This window comes from Xiphias gladius, chromosome 8 (assembly GCF_016859285.1).
Source record: "Xiphias gladius isolate SHS-SW01 ecotype Sanya breed wild chromosome 8, ASM1685928v1, whole genome shotgun sequence".
Lineage (NCBI taxonomy): Eukaryota > Metazoa > Chordata > Actinopteri > Istiophoriformes > Xiphiidae > Xiphias > Xiphias gladius.
The window spans coordinates 2,376,857-2,395,049 of record NC_053407.1 but is presented as its reverse complement, the minus strand read 5'-3'; the positions used below and the strand labels follow the sequence as shown (position 1 = coordinate 2,395,049).

The window sequence follows — 18,193 nt, the reverse complement described above, 5'->3', positions numbered from 1 at the left end:
ACTGCTCCATACAACCATGCTTTAAGCCTTTAGTAGTTACTCTGGGGTTCTTTTTTACCTCACTTAGCATTCTGCTCTGTGCCTTTGGGGTCATTTTAGCTGGGCAGCCACGTCTAGGGAGAGTAGCCACAGTAATAAATCGTCTCGATTTGTTGGCAGTTTGTCTGACTGTGGACTGATCAATATATAAACTCTTTCAGATTATTCTGTTAACCTTTCCAACAGAAAACTAAAAATGTTTGTTTTTTTTATAATTCAAAGTAACTCTAGCTCAGACCTCAAATCTGGTTTTCGCTGATTGGACTCCGGGTTTTGTTGATGTCATTAACCTCTTGCTGCACGTACTTTTCCATCAGGGCCATGTTAAGACGTACAAAAGTGGTCTCAGACTTTTGGCCTTAGTGTGCGTTCCTCTTCCTCTGATCAAAGATTTTACACCAACAACGCGATTGTAAAATGGTCACTGAAGATATGGCCACAGTTTTGACTTCACTTTAAACACAAACAGGCTATTGCATGCATGCCTATCACTTCTAATCTGTTGTTTCCTCCTTAACTCATAGACTCAGCATTTCATGTCTGGTTTCAGACAGGTTTGAAATGTGTAAAAGATCTATTCCATAATAATATGTTTGCCTTCTTTGAGCATTTGTTAAGGACGTACATCTGTCAGTCACATTTCTTCATATATCTCCAAATCAGACATTTTACATGTCAGAACATTTCTTCCTTTCCATGTTTCCTACCTTTGTGCTGTATCGGGGAAATACCTGGATATGGATCCATATTTAAGACGACAAATCTCTAGACTGTATGGAATTATCCAAGACATGGAAAAGCCCTCACTTGACTGCTTAAAGCTTAAAAGAGGAATTAGGGGGAGAGATATCTGATTGGGCCTGGTGCTCTGCAATTACATCGATAAACTCATCCTCTATTTGTATCCACCATGGTGTGCTACAATTCAAAGTGTTTCACCACTTGCACCTTGGTAGCAGTAGACTTATCAAGCTGTATCCAGACATTGACCCAATGTGTCTGAGATGTCATTAGGCCCCGGCCACTCCTTTATATATATTTTGGTCATGCCCGGCACTAGTGTCATTTTGGTCCTCCATTTTTAGGACATTCTCTCATATGTGTGAAAAAGATATCACTCCAGACCCTATTACGGGCCTTTTCGGAACCGCCCCAGAGAGTCTGTCATTCCCCAACTCCTTAAATGGAAATCAACAGCACCCCAGCCTCACACACAATGTGATAAACATGTCATGTCTCACCTCAAGCAGGAGAAGTTAAAATACATCACAAGTGTTATTTATTTATTTATTTATTTTTGGTCGATATGGAGTATGTCATGTAGTATGTTAGTAGTATGTTTTGGTCATAAAGTCATAGATGAAGATCATGTCATTATGTCTATATTTTGTATACTGTGATTTCCATCCTCTGTTACTCAAAATCCAAATCCAACAGTTCAAATAAAACTGTATGAACAAGACTGATAACTTTGTGTTCCCTAAATTAAGTTAGACACTCTAATAACCCATAAAAATTGTCAGGTTCTTGGTATCTATGTGTACATACAGCATGTACTGTGAATGATATTTCTAGGGTCTAAAGCTCATGCCTCTTTGTTGAAGGCTTTTTAGCATAGTGCCTACATATTTAGCGTTGGTGTTTCCAGTGAGAACTCAAGCCACGTGGTATAAATTAGCACCCTGAAGAGTTTTTAATTCAGAAATTACATCTAACCAGAATAGCTGAGGCTTTGAATAATAGTGATGCTTTGTTGTCTTCTGAAGGAAAACTTCTTTTATCTTGTGTTCAAAAGTCAGCTCAGCTAAAGAACAGCACACCAGGAGCTGGTAGGGTTCAATATCTTGCTCAAGGAAACTTCAGCAGTGAGGATGATCACGAACACAGGGAGTTATTTGGTTGAGGGATAGTCTCTCTGACCACTATGCCTCTGAGCTTCCTTTAAAAGGCAGGAAAAACACTGTTCCCTCTCTGATATTAGCACTAGCTAGTTATTTACTGGAGCCAGGGAAAATCCCAGAGCCCACAGCGGCCTGTCTCAGAGTCTCTATTTAGTTCTGCTATGTGACTTTAACTCTTTGTACCAGCCATGTCATTAACTATCTATTCCATGTATTTCTTGGAACTAGAAGTGTACAGTCTCCTTACCATGAACTGTCAGGATCAAGATTAAACAGTAAATCCTTGCTCTACTTTTGGTCAGCCAGTCATTATTCATCACCATGTTGGCTGTCAGCAAACACTATTAGCTCCTGTCTCTATCCACTTTTCTATTGGGATAGAGTTTGACGTGTTGACTACACGAAACTGAGCTCCTTGTATCAATGTTTATGATGATGAATGATGAATTAATGAATTATTTCTGTTTTGTGGCAGTTCAGGTTTTGCCAGTTTGTGGCTCAGACTGGAGACTAGGTTGCCCACTATTTCATGCTAAAGGTCAATAAAATTCTGTCAGATTAAAAACTTTTTCTTATTTGGGGTATTTTTCACTATTCATTCCACTATTTGTCAGTTTGGTATTGCAGATTTTCAACCCATTGTTTTGACTAAAAATGTCTTTTTGAAGAAAATGTTCACAGCCTGGTAGGAAACTCTTGTTGCTTCTTCTTTCTTGATGTCTCTGTCCATGATGGGATATCACTATTTTTCACTCCACTGATGAAAGTGCATCTTAAACAGATATACACTACATAGATAAAATACTATGTTGTGAGTTGTCCTTGAAAATGTAGTCCAAGACAAAATGGATATTCTCAGGTTTCTTGGTACAGGACAGACTTAAACTGAACCAGCATCTTTCAGAACATCACTTGAGATTCTTTAGTGGTCTGAGGCTGGGCTGGGTCATGATAGCCCTTATAAGCAATACTGGGGTTTGTTAAGCATCTCAGCGTCAGTATCAAACACAAAAAAGGAGTGTCACTCAGGAGCACAACCATATTAAAATACACTACCACGCAGAATAGGACCAGCAACCAGACAGGATTGGAGAGACTGCAGTCAGGACTGACAACGTATTGATCACAGCTTTGATTAAGTTGTACATAAGCAAGAACTCTTTTCTTTTGATTATTCATTTGACCTTAGAAAAGTAAAACTAACAATTTAAAAAAGGAACAGTTTAGTCAAAATGAACCATATTTTGAAATGCAATGCTAAATATAAAAACAAAATTTTCCTTTACTCACTAGTTTCTAACAATGTTACAATTGTAACATTGTGGTTGACAGATGTCATGCGAATCTGACAAGTATAGATTTATGCAAACACTCCATCAGTCTTAATTAAAGAGGCCCCACTACTGTGAGAAGACTCAAAAGAAGGTGTGTTATGATGTCGAGCAACTTAAAAACCAGAGTGGCTGTGCTTGTGATGCATGACTAGTTAAAAACACTACACTATATTTGATAAAAGAGCAGTGTGACTCAGTACCTCTCCTTCATGCTGGCTTAGGATGGCTTTCTTTATTTCAGCTTCCAAACCTAGATTGCCTAACTCACCCCAACTTCTAAACAGTTCCTGGTGTGTACATCTGGAGTGCTAGCCAAGCAATAGTCTGCTAATTGATCCTCTGAATGGCCACCGGCCAGCTGCCAACATAGTGGTGGATGGAAGTACATGTGGTGCTAAGAAAGGACATTTGTTCTCTGGGCCCCTATGCTCTTGTTCCTTGTATGGAAAAAATGAAATGGGGGTTGGAGGTTGCAGAGGTGGGGGTGACCTTTTCCTAAAAACGGTCTCTCTTTCTCTCTGTCACCCAGTCACACACACTGTGAAAATCAACAAATAATTGGTGCAAGTAAAAATGTCATGAAAGGGCTGGACTCTGGCAGGGTTACTCTGCTCTCGTAATGCTGTATACAAAGAGACGCTGTGTTGCACCATGTATTTTTAATTTAACCTCCTCTGTCGGAGTATAAACTCCACAAAAGACAAATGGTTTGCACACAGTTATGAGACAATCATAAAAATATATCTTTTGAATAAACTGCGTGAACTGACTCTATTGGTTTTTTTCCCCCTTCACCAATGGAGAGGTATTGTAACATGTTCCTGGCAGGCTAGCATGTTTACCAAGTAGCCTGCGAGTAGTCACTACATCAACAACAACACAGAACCACATGTTTTTGTGAAGACGTGAATGAACCAGGCCTTAATATACACACTGTATGTACAACTGTGAAATTTTGGTGTATATACTCACGTGCCTAATGAACTAATAGACTCAGCTGTTCTCATTTTGCTCTAGTGAAGTACATTTAAGAAAAAATGAGCGAAACCTTTGGGATATCCTGCATTTATGAACAAATTTTTTCTTAAAAATATGGTCAAATTCTACACAACCTACTAACAACTAATAACACACAAATCATATTGTTCTTGTCCATATTGAATACATCATTTAAACATTCACATTGTTGGTTGGAAAAGAAGAAGACTCACAATCAACAATTGTTGATATGTGCCTAGGGTGGCTTTCTAAAGCTGGAAAAGGTTGCAAAGTAATCTCAAAGAGTTTTGATATTGATCAGTCAGAAACTGTCTATAAATGGAGACAATTTAGTACTATGGCTACTCTCCTTAAAAGTGGGCAGCTAAAATGACTCCAAAGACACAATGCAGAATGCTCAGTGAGGGGAAAACAGAACCTCAGAGTAACAGCTAAAGGATTAAAGGAAACCTGGGAGCTGGTCCATTAGTCCTCCTTAGGCAAATCATGGTGCATGGCTGCATCACAACATAACTGCATGCCTGAAGTTTGCCAAAGAGCACCTTGACACTCCGTAATGCTAATGGGAAAATGTCTTGTGGACTGATGAAAGTAAGGCTGAATTGTTCGGAAAGAATGTGAAGCTCTACATATGGTGTAAAAGAGCACTGAAAAACAACATGAAAACATCATCCCAACAGTCAAGTACAGTGGAGGGAGCATCATTATTTGGGGCTGCTTTGCTGCCTCTCGGCCTGGAGAGCTCACCATCATCAAGGGGAAAATTGATTCCCAAATTTGTCAAGGCATCTTACAGGATAATGTCAGGGTGGCTGACTGCCAGCTGAAGCTCAGTAGAAGTTGGGTGATTCAGCAGGACAATGACTCTTAACATTTAACTAAATCCACTACAGAATTACTTCAAACAAAGTAAATCTGCCTTTTGGAGTGGCCCAGTGAGAGCACAGACCTTAACCCAAAAGAGATGCTGTGGGATGACCTCAAGATAGCTGTGCAAACCAGACATCCTGAGAATAAGGCTGAGCTGAAGCAGTTCTGTAAGGAAAAATGACCCAAAATTCCTCCTGAATGTTGTGCAGGTCTGAACCCCAGCTACAGAAAACGCTTGATTGAGGTTATTGCCGCCAAAGGAGTTTCAATCAGTTATTATATCTATATCTAAGCCAAAATTTTTTTGAACTCTTGGCTGTAAGTGTGTGTCTATGGAAAAATAATATGGGACAAGTACTTGTTATTGGTTTTAATCGGTAACCCTCTGCACAGGTGGGGGCAAGAGATGATTTATTTGATTTGATATCCAACTATGTTAATTCAGAACTTCTTATCCTGGGTGATATGAATATTAATTGCTTAAATAACGCTTTGAATTCAATCTGACATAGCTTATTTCCTCTCTTACTCGACTGGATCCAAAAAATGCAGAAAAAGAACATGGTGGAGGCAGTTCTATAGCATGGGCATGTATTGCTGCCAATGGAACTGGATCAATGGTGTTAATGATGATGTGGCTGCTGACAGACGTAGCAGGATGAATTCTGAAGCGTATAGGGCTGTACTATCTGCTCAGATTCAGCCATATGCTGCAAAACTGATAGGATGGTGCTTAACATTACAGATGGATAATGACCCAAAACATACTTTGAAAGCCACCCTAGGCACTCAAGGCAAAAAAAGTGGCTTTCCCAGTATGTTTTTGGTCATTATCCATCTGTACTGTGAACCACCGTGGCAGCTGCAGGAAAGGCCTGGCAAAACATCTCGGGGGAGGAAACTATTGGTGACGTCCATGGGTTCCAGACTTCAGGCGATCACTGACTGCAAAGAATTTTCATTCAAGTATTAAAAACATTCCTTGTATTTATAATAATGTTGGTTTTTCCAATTATTTTTGAGAAAATGGCTGTACTCCCAAAACGGTTAATGCATTTAACTTAATTCTTGTTAAGCCCCTTGAATTAAAGCTGAAAGTCTACACTTTCTAAACAAACTAGCTAAACAAATCACATCTTGATGGCTTTGTTTCAAATCCATTGGGGTGGTGTACAGAGGTAAAATCACGAGACACTGTGACACTATCCAAATACTTATGGACCTAACTGTATGCATGCTACTGAGTGCCATTCTAGTTGCATATGGTATGCCTGCAAATGTTTCACAATAAAAGCCCTGTTAAGAAATGTAGGGTTTCTGTCCAATGAAAAGCTAAAAGGACTTTTAATTTGAAACGTTTACATCAAGTGATGAGTTCGTATTAACGGCATAATGTAGTAACTTAAACAGACCAAACAGAAGTGGATCAAAACAAGGCAATTGCTTTAAGGGAAATGTAAATAAAGGCCTGTCACCTTTTGCAGTTAAGGGAAAAAAAAGCCCTGGTTACTATTTGAGGAAATATGGTATTCTGAACTCAGTCTTATTGTTTGTTTGTTGTACAACATTATGAAACCCAAGTCTCATTCTGGAGATTAACAAAAAGACAAAAGGTTTAAGGTTTTAGCTGGTATGAGTCTCAGAATCCCAATACAGGCACTTTTATAATGAAGTGGCTGACAAACATTTCTTTGTAGATGTTCATTATTATTACCAAAACGTATTCCTCCAAAAAACACAAACATTAAAAAACAGCTTCCGTTTAGTTCAGTCTTGACTGAACAGTTAGTTAATCTTGGCACACCTAACTCTCTACTGAAGCAAAATAAGGATGTTTTTGCAATGAAAAGGGCCCATCCAGTGACCTCATTCACCAATCACATGTAAAAAAGGGAGCATTTGAACACTCATCTCAGTAATAAATGTGTGTCACGTGTGATCATCGATCAGTATTTCTCCCCATTTTACCAGGTAGACCAAATATTAGTTTGGAAACTTCGGTCGCAACCATGTTTTTTTTTTCTGTGCTACTGGTCAGGCAGTAACTTTCATTTCATTTTTAATTACAGCCCAATACTGACGCAAGATATCAGTTAGCCTTGTCTAACTCTAATGTCTGTCAAACAAGCAATGCATCATCACTAAAACACATAAACGTTAACAGGCCTACCCTGGTGGCAGTGGTCTCTCCCAGGTTGTGGTTTTGGTGTTGTGGTCAACGTAGTACACTCTGCCATGAGGCAACACCCTCTGTTCCCAGCTAAACAGACAGAGTGAGAAAGAGAGAGGTATGATACTAGAATTCATGTTACAAAAATATTAGAAGGACCTATTTTCTAAGAATTCATAATTTGTGTGAATACAGCAAACAAACATTTCTCCCCATTAGACAACTTGTAGTTTTATTAATAGAGGACAAAGAGGGTCCCATACAGCCTGTTCAATATGTAACAGTATGTGAGCAACAAAGAGAGCATTGTATTGATGCCATGAACCCAGAGGAAATACCAAAAATCGCCAAAATATCTCTTAATCACCTGCAATCATTCACTTGGGTTGTTTTGTGACATTAAATACCCTCGTAATTATTCACCAAATACTGTATAACACATCTATCTTTGTAGCTATTTATTCTTCTGTTTTACAGTCCCGGTTTAAATTATTGGCACCCCTCAATTTCTAATGAAAGAATTAGAAAACCTTAAATAAATGCATTTTAACCAATTTTGTATAATCAGAATATTTAATAAAATGTCCAAAGTTACTGAACAAGAGGAAAAAACTTGCATAATAGTGAAATAATACAAACATAAAATGTACCTCAGACACAATTATATATAGTATTTATAGTTTATAGTAATATTTATATTACCATAAACATTCCTTGTAGCCATCTAGAAGCATCTTGCACCTGTCTGCTCTGTGTCTTCCATTGCTATGCGTTCAAGCTCTTTTAAGTTTGCAGAAGTCCTTTTTATTTCTGAAGATATTCTAAATTCTGTACTCGAAATCGAGGGGTGCCAATAATTTCAACCAGGATTGTATTTCAAGTCATTAAAACTCATTGGACCTGAACTGAGAGAAAGAAAGACAGAGAGAGAAGACAGTAATGAAGGTTCCACCGAATCGATGCACAAACTCTCATTTCTCAAATAAATGTAAAACATACGTGACACATTTACTCATGCATCTGATAAAAGTTTGCACCTACTGGTGTCAAATGCTTGTCAGGTTTCCAAAGTCACAGAATGTACAGTAAAACAGATTGTTAATGAATGTTTACTTTTAAAATTTATACTGCTATAGTGTAATCATCAGGAAAAAGGTGCCTATAATTTAGTGTGCATCACTTTGAATGAGATTTAAGCAACCTACAAAGTTTGGTACAATCTCATACAAAGTAAATAAAAACAGTTCAACAATTTAACCTAATGACAACTGAGTAAAGGACATTTGCTGATGAAGACCATGTAATACAACTGAAAGTTCTGCACAAAGTTAGGAAGTGGACCTTCAATTGCATTTTTTTGAAAATACCAACTGTGTGTATAGCTTTGACTGTGGTATTTATTTTATATTGCATGTACACTGTAAATTTGTACCGTACTGAAAATCTGTTTTCAAGATAAATGACTGAAACTTACCAAATCATCTTCCATTTGTCCTTTTCCTTACATGTAAATTTTGTGAATATTTAGTAAGCATTACCTGATTTACTAGGTTTTACAGTAGCTTTTATAGTCACGTTTTGCATGTCATGGACTCAAATTTTCTCAACATTTTCAAACATGGGAGAAATGACCTGTTCAGGTCCTGAAACTGCACAACAGCAGAAGCCAGTGGACATGTTTTGAAGTTGTCTTTTTCTAACATGACCACCTACAAGCATTCATAATCACTTTCAAAAGAAAGAACCTACTTTCTCTAAAAGTCAAAATATGTCAAAATATGGAAAATCAGTATAATAATGAGGAATCCAGTAATAAAACACCAAATCGATGTCATCAACAACTATAATCAGACACTAAGGTGTTTCTGTTGATTGAAATACTAGTACTGACTACTGTGCACTCAGTTTCCATCCTCATACCAACTCCACCACATATTGCAGGGTTTCTCGCAGTGTTTTTATAGTGCCTCACTGCCTCACCTCAAAGGGCATTCCCATCAACGTCAAAATAAATTATTAGTGTTAAATGTGTGAGCCCTGACAAAGACACATTTCCACCATCTTGTGATGGACAAGAGAGTTTTTATGATTACTAATTTTAAATCTTTAGGAAATACAATATTAGGTTTATTAAGCTTCAAATAAAAGAGGCAGTGGCCCTACAAATATTTGGTACTTTCCACATCTGTTAACCAATTTCCTCTGTGAAATTGGTTAACAGAGGTGCTGCTGTTGCTTAAGTTTAAAGATTTGCCTTGAAAATTTTGGCTGACACATCTTTATGTTTTGGTGACAGAATATTTTTCCAATTTACGTTTGTATAGCTATTAGCAAGTATAAATGAAATCAAAGAGCCCTGCTTTCAATTGTAAATTGAATGTTCTGACACACTTTATCTTTGCATGGACTGATATTTACCCTGCCGGGAGTGTGTCTGTGGTGGACTCTGTTGTGGAGCTGCTGCTGGCCTGCTCTGTGCTGGAGGTGGCGTTGGGGCTGGGCTCCACCGGGGTTCCTGGACCCAGGGCGTCCTGACCCGGAGAGGGGCTACCACTGCTGCTGCTGGCCGCTGGGGATCGACCCAACGGAGAGGATGAAGGTGGTGTGTTACGGGCCAAGCTGGCACGACTGTTCTCCAGCCCATTTGATGTCAACTCAACTTTGTCTTAGAGAAGAGACAGAGAGGAAACAGGACGAGAGAGATGGAAAGATGGATAAAAGAGTCACTTGTTCTTACAGTACTGTTTTCTGAATTACTTTTTTTAAAAGATGGAGAATATTAGAACTCTGATTATATCAGACACACGTCCTATCTGTCGCACACACTGTGCAGTGCTGACTTAATTTCAGCCAATTTCCTTCTCAGTCCTAGAAAGCACTCTCTCTCATATTAAATCCTCCTCCCAGCTCAATGTTATTCCCTCTAAACTCTTCAAAGACTAATTGCCCATCAGTCCCTGCAGTTTATCAATTATTAATTGCTCCTTGGCCACTGCTGTTTCTCCTTCACATTTTAACCATGCAATTGTACAACTCCTTATAAAGAAACCTTATCTTGACCCGTTCACTCTCAGCAATTAGTGACCTATTTCAAAAATTTCTTTCTTATCTAAGTTGTTAGAGAAAGTAATTATCTCTCAGCTGATTGCATATATATGAGTGCCAACAGCATTTTTGATAACTTTCAGTCTGGTTTCAGACCTCTGCATAGTACTGAGACGGCCTTATTCAAGGCGAAAAATTATTCCTCACTGCAGATAAAGGTGAAAGCTCAATTCTCTTTCTGGTAGACCTCACTGCGGCCTTTGACACCATTCCTTCTATTTACATTATTTTAAAACTTGGGCTGGTCTAAGAGGGTCCGCTCTTAATTTATTACACTCATATCTGTCTATTGGAACCTTTTCTCTACTTGGAAATTCTTTCCCATTTCACTCATGGTGTTCCTCAAGGGTCATTCTTGGGTCCGTTACTGTTCCCCATTTATCTGCTTCCCTTAGGTCAGGTCATTAAGAAATATAATGTCAAGTATTATTATTATGCTGATGACACCCAAGTAAAAATGTCCTGTTACAGACCACTAGTGATAGCAGCCTAACCCAACTTACCGACTGCCTTTCTGTTTTAAATTGCTGGACTTCTCAAAACTTCCTCAAACTTAATGATGACAAAATAGAAATTCTCTGGTTTTCCACACCCATATCTTTCAGTCACACAGTCTTCAATCAGAGATCCCTATCAAATAACATTTAGCTATCTGCAAGAGATTTGGGTGTTTTATTTGATTCTGGCCTTTGTTTTGATGACCAAGTAAAGAAGGTTGTTTAGTCCTATTTCTTTCAATTTAAGGTAATTTCAAAAATTAAAGCCTTCTTATCTTTTGAGGATTTATACAAGGTCATACATTCCTTTATTTATTCTGCTCTAGAAGTAGGTATTACTCAGGCTTACTCAACCTTGCCTTCAACTGTTTCAAAATGCAGATGCTAGGATGATCCCCGGTTCAAGAAAACAACATCATACAACTCCAATTCTGGCCTCCCTGCACTGGCTTCTTGTTCATTTTCACATTGATTTTATTGTTGACTTTCAAGTTTTACACAACTAGGCCCTTAAGTATTATCAAGTATCTACTAACACCATATGAGTCTGGGTGCCATCTTACATAGGCTTCTGGTCGAAGGCCACTATCATTCCAGAAGAAGGGCCGATTGGTGATTAACCCCCCTTGTGCTTTTGCAGTCCGAGCCCCCAAACTCTGAAATGATTTACCTGCTAAGAGTAGATTTGCTAGACCTATCACTGCTTTTAAATCTTTTCTTAAAACTTTCTTTATTAAAAAAGCTTTCAATTGTGTGAATTTTTATTTATTTATTTCATTTTATTCATTTGTTTTATTGTAGTATTCTCTCTGTAACTTTGTTAAGAAAATTGCTATATAAATTGAGCTCATTATTAGCTTATTATAAAGCTTACTGGGTTCTGATACAAAGTACCATTTCGGATCTGCTTCCTGTTAAGAAAAATATACAGATTAGCTATGATCGGAGGTGAACAAATCTTCAAACTTTTTTCTCTTCTCCCTCTTTTTGTATTAGAAAAGTCCAATGTACAAAACATTGAGGTGAATGATGAATAGGCTTCTCATTTTTAGCCAGCACTGACCGTTATTTACACTGGTTAAAATGACAAAACTCATCTGTGGCATATTATATATATCAGCTTCAACATTAAAACTGGTAACTGGTTTTAATGTTGTGGCTGATTGGTGTATATTAGTTGTAACTAATTATTTTACGAGAGGCAAAAATTTAACTTTCGGCTGTAGTTTGTGTTAAACTCCCAGGTAAACTTTACTTTGCATCATATCAATATTTTAGGTTTATCAACTTAGACAATGTGTAGACTGTGTCAGACACATATTTGATCAGCATTTCATATGTATTACTGTTCATCTTATTTTCAGGTTGGAGATACAAGTTTGTACATTAAAGGTACTATATGTAACATTCGGAAAACTCTTGTTATAATGACTATGGTGGTCATTAAGTGAACTGTACTCACTCACATGTGTTCGCACGCCATAGGTAGGTACAAGCAAGCATCGTGTGCATCAGCCAAAACAGTGATGTGACATACACAAGACTGAACTTGATTGACTGGCACCATGTTGATAGATGAGATAACTAAAGTTACACTGTTATCATAGTTTGACTATTAACTATATTTGAGACTATAGACTATATTTGACTCTCCAGCGCTGGCACAGTGCTAAAACGAAGTGTGGAGATATGTCTGGCTATGTAAGACTATATGTTGTGTTTTGTTTGTTTTTTTAAGTAGAATTTATAAAGCGTAATATCATTATCAGTTTGTTAGCTAGCACAATATAGGCTAGTGATGTGGACCTAATCCATTCTCGTTGCAGAATAAATTGACTGCATTTATATGATAAGTCTGTTGTAGCTAGCTAGCTAGCCAGCTTTATTAGTCGCTGTTTGTCTAGCTTTCACAGAGAGGCTCAGCAACGTCAGCATAACTAAATTTGCTGGATGATAACGGTTAGTGAACTAGACAGTATTGTAAATACACTTCATCATTGATGTCATAGTTTCCATCACGAATGTAATATCGGTTAATCGATGAGTTATTGTTCCTGTATAATACAACAGACCTTTTATATTGTCAAGTAACGTTACTGTACTGAAGGGGTCTGGCAGTAGGTTGAAACAACGATAATCTTAAACTAACATCAACTATAAACAAATATTAAGAGTGGGATGAGTAATGTTAGACTGGAGATAATACACATAAAAACTACAAAGTAATAGGTTCTAACGAAGAGCCATTTTGTTTTGTGCTAGGAGCCAGTCGTTTGTTGAAGTTTGCAGACTCCATTTCTAAGCTAATGTTAGCTAGTGTTGCATCCTGTTGACACTGTAGGGGAGAGGAAGAGAGGCACTGATGCAAAGCAATTGGGATCGTACATAAATGTCACATTCTTTGGATTTTCCTGGATGTTCTTCTGAAGCCCTTTACATAGGAATCAGTCCACAGGCTGACAAAGAACAAAGAAAGTCCACTCACAAATTTGCAATAAAAAAGCGATTTATACGTGTAAATTGCTTCACGTTCTTACAAATTAGTACCTTTAAGCCTTTTTAAAGTTATTTTTATTTTTAGTTACTTGCAAATGTAGAAAACTAAACTGATTTGAGAAGACTGATTCAATATTGAATACATTTTTATTCATTTACTTATTTTTGCACAAGACAGAGATAGAACAGTAATATACAAAACTACACAACACATAACGATCATAAAAGTTAAATCTGATTGCAGAGACAAACGAGGCTATGGGCTTGCATGAGAAGTGAGTTGAGGTAAGTGTCTGTGTGTGTGTTCAAATCTGCCAGTCTACGTGGATGTGCAGAGCGACAGAGAAGTAAGATAGCCAACAGGGGGAAGGTGAGGCAATATCATAACTGATTAATAACTGTCTTTCCCATAAAATATTTTGACTCTACATGAGTCTGAATGAGTACTGGATAAAAAAAGAATTTAGCTTTTTGTGAAATAATAATTTGGGCATAATTATTGTATACACTGATGTGATAATGTGGTTATTTTCAACTATGCAGCAGTCAGAACGTCTTTTAGTACCCCTTTAAAGATACAGAATATATGCACAAATTACTATTAGCAGCATCTGTCCATTAATTATCAGAATCAGCTCCACCAAACAGATCTGAGTCAAACTCTAGTTAGTGTACTTACATAAAAGTCTAAATCCTGTTTAGGTCAGGTCTGTGTGTAACACAGTAATAAGGACTGTCATATACCTCCGCTGTTTCCTGGGCTTCCATGACTTTTGGAGGACCGACGGTAACTAGACGAGCCTGGCCCAGGGATTGGCTCCTCAGTCAGGTCCCCATTAGTCAGGGAGCCCCCTCTCGAGCACCCAGGGGAGCCACTCTGTGAACCCCCCATTGAGTGCCTGTTACTCCTGCAAACATAAAAAGAAACAGAGAGAGAGAGGATGGGATGTAGGGCAGATGATGGGAGAAAGTGAAAGAAAGGGAAATGAGGAGGAAAGGCAGGAGGGAGGGAAGATGAGAGAGTGGCACAATGAGATAGAGGAGAGAGATGACAAAAGAAACATTACAATTTGTATTTACTGTATCAAAAAAATGTAACGGGTTCTTTGACTGCCTTTTATGTGAAGCTCCTACGGATCACCCCACAGCCTTGTTTTGACAATTTAGGATTGGACCTATGGTTGTTACTTACTCAGGGGAATCACCCGTGTACACTACATGAGCACAAAAACACACAGAGGTGTCCATGTTGGCTGCTTTTCCTCTCTGAACATATTTTTCACTAAAACACTAAATATAACTTTGCTTTTCCGACAAGAACTTTTATACAAAGATAAACATGTTGGCTTTCCCTCCCCAGGACTGAGGAATGCTGAGGCCAAGCTTGGACTGGCATCGACTGAAAACCTGATTCAAGGCTGTGCTTAGTCGTTTATTCGCCACAATAAGGAAGAGAACCAAGAGAGGAAGGAAGCAACACTTGACATGGGCACTCGTTGTGTCTGTATGTACTGTATACCCTTATCAATGTGTTTGTGTGTGGGCGCTGAGCCCCTCATCATTGGACAACAACAGAAATCACCTCTCCTCTCTGTCTTGACGTCTGTTCATACACAACTGGATGGAGATGTTGACTGCCTCTCCGTGACAGCGGCGGTCTGGACTCTTGGCTTAACTGTGTTTAATGCCCTCCTACAATGTTTTGAGGGAAATACCATCTGACCCCATGCACCAACGCCACAAAGCTTTGAAATAAATGCAGCCTGCTCTACTATTTATTATCCATTCTAGCCAGTGAGAGCACTATCTGAAACCACATTCAGGAATAACATACTGGCACTCTGCATAAGTGCTTCAATCGACCATACTGGCACAGACTTCCCTCACTTGGTTCTTTTCTTTTCTTTCTTCCATTTATTTTGATAACTATTAGGCCTTGGGTTTTATGATTTTCATATAAGCACTTTGCAAACAGTGTTTTAGAAAAAGGTTAGGCAAGTTTATTACTGTCCTTTCCTATTATTCTACCACAAAATCTAGAGAGATTTGAAACTAGCAGTGTAATAAATTATGCTTGAATTAGATTCCTGAAAAACTGGTTTTCAGTGTGTGTATGTTTGTCAGACGTTTAAGACAAAAGCCATGAACTTACTTAAATAACTTATTGTTATTGTACGATTATACCGCAGCCTTGTGTTATTTTCAGGCGATTCAATGAAGGCAAACACATTGAACAGCCATGTGTAATGGCACTGCGCTCTGAGCACGGCACTTCTCAGAGGATGTGTTTTTATATCATGATAACGCAATCATAACGTTGGTGGTTTGATTTTGCTATCAAGCATGTTTTTGTCATCCATAGAAAATGCCCATCATATTTGTCTGGTCAGAGTTTTTCCTCATGTTACATGCAGAAGAAGACAATTATCAACATTTCCCTCAAGGTTAGTTGGCTAACTTGTCTTTTTTTATATGCAACAATGGATTAATGCTTAAAATATAAATAATTTATTCCAATGAAAAACTCTCCAACCAAAATTGGCAAAGAAAATATCATTTGATTTGGTTAAGGCAGAAAAGCGTTAACTTAGTCTGCATTGATCTATGAATGAATGTCTCTGATTCTTACAGTATCTGCTGTCCACAGTTGTTTTTTTATTGTATGACAAGTGTGTCCTTCAGTTCTAACTACCGGATGGAAAATTATCCATACATGCAACGAATTTAAAGTAAAGCTACATAAATGACGAAAACAGATAAAAAAACAAAAATGATTCATATTAGGATAGTAATGCGGTCCACATTTAAATAAACAGCTGTTTATATAAAACAACTGTTTTCTTGGTTGGTTCTTTGCATGGCTGAGTTGTACTAATCACACACAGATGCACATACATACACACATGTTGGACTTAAAATAAATAATCAGACAAGCATATATGCGTCTCATACTCCGTGTGTGTGTGTGTGTGTGTGTTCACCTGCTCTGACATCCAGCAGTACTGGGAGTCTCCTCACTCTGTGTTCTCCTCAAGTTGGGTCTGTCTGACTGAAGTATCTCTGAAAAGAGACATAATCATCACTGAACAGATGTAGATATCCAGCTGTCAGTGAGAGGGATATGGTGAGGGTGTGGGGGCAAGAGATATTTTGAGGAAGTATGTGCAACATCAAGACTGCTAGAAGTCAAACTTTTCAAACACCTGAAACTCACATCAGCAAACATGGCTGACATACATATTTAAATTACTCATTTTTGACTACATTTTTTTCCAGCATGAGGGAAAACGCATCTGAATATGAAGATACAGAAATGCTGCTGTTTATTAAGCTCAAAGATTCAGTGGAGACTGGTATATTTCAGAAGAGAATCCTTGACTAAACAAAAATTTTGTCTGCTTTTATATACTTCAGCAAAAAATATGACAATTGTGGAAAGAACTGTTTGTGGTCATTGTTGATTGTTGAGTATTGCTTTCAGTTTGCTAAAGAAATGACATGAATTCAATTAAAAAAATGAAATTTTAAACATTGTAGAGGAGGAATTGTTATTTTTAACTTTTCTGACAGGAAAACGGGAGAGAAGGAGACTAGCTGAGGCATCTACATTGATGAAATGTTGAGGATACAAAAAGAATACTGGCTTATCAGAAAAATTGATTAAGCAGACACAAAGAAAATAATTTACTTTAAGATGGAGAACGATAAAGAAATTAATTTACCTCAGGATGTATGCTCACCATTTAGGGAATCTGCTCCATCATATCCATGTGTGCATTAAACACCACAGCACTCATTACAGTGAATGTTTTTGGGTGAGCCGCCATTACTCTCCATACTCTCATTTGGGATTTTATTCAGTGACTAATTCTCCATCCAATCATAGCTTTACAACAAATGTGATGGCATCTGAGAAAATAAAGAGCGAAGATGCATAATACTCAAAAGAGTATTAGACTCGCTTTGATATTTATGTACCACTATATTTTAGCTCAAGTATAAACAAGGCTTAACCTTAGACACTACTGTTAATCTGTTTATTCTGAAGAAGATTTGGAGTCACATGCACAGGCCAGTCATTGTACATACTAATGGAGATCTCAAATAATATATTTATATTGTTAAACAGATTTTGTTTTCTGAACACCTTTTGTAAGGTAGATCTTGTCAAAGAAACACCATCATTTAAAGACCCTTTCATAGTCTTGGGCATCGTGGTGGGTTACACTTTGAATCTAGTTGGGCACATGTTGGAACAGGTCATGCCTTACCTCTTTCTCCCCTCCTTTCCTGTCATCTTTCTACATTTAACATGGTAATGAAAAGGCATAATATGCCACAAAAACTTTCTGACAAAGAACAACACTTGCTCACCAATCTCATCATTGTAATGAATATTTAGTAAATCCATACTTTCAAAACAATGTGCCAAGAATAGAAGAAGTAAAAGGAAATAAAAAAATTATGCTTTTCTTTTTCTGTCATAGTATGTATGTATATATATATATATATATATATATATACATACACATATACACATTATATACACATATTATACATGCATATCATACATATACATGCATATTATACATGCATATCATACATATACATGCATATCATACATACACATACATACAATACAAACATATCATACATATCATACATACACATACACACATTCCAACACATACACACACATATATATACACACACACATACACACACACACACATACACACACACACACACACACACACACACACACACACACACACACACACA

At 37.6% G+C, this 18,193-nt stretch overlaps 1 protein-coding gene across 4 annotated transcripts in view; it reads right to left on the bottom strand.

The window, feature by feature from the left end:
- Window positions 1-18,193, bottom strand: part of wwp2 (WW domain containing E3 ubiquitin protein ligase 2) — a 77,391-nt gene that overhangs the window by 31,872 nt on the left and 27,326 nt on the right. For all 4 annotated transcript variants that reach the window (XM_040132816.1, XM_040132820.1, XM_040132817.1 and 1 more), the window contains exons 6-9: window positions 16,393-16,471; window positions 14,156-14,319; window positions 9,732-9,978; window positions 7,314-7,403 (exon numbers count right to left, since the gene is read on the bottom strand). In XM_040132816.1, coding sequence (XP_039988750.1) covers window positions 7,314-7,403; window positions 9,732-9,978; window positions 14,156-14,319; window positions 16,393-16,471 — 580 coding nt within the window. The remainder of the gene's footprint in view (window positions 1-7,313; window positions 7,404-9,731; window positions 9,979-14,155; window positions 14,320-16,392; window positions 16,472-18,193) is intronic.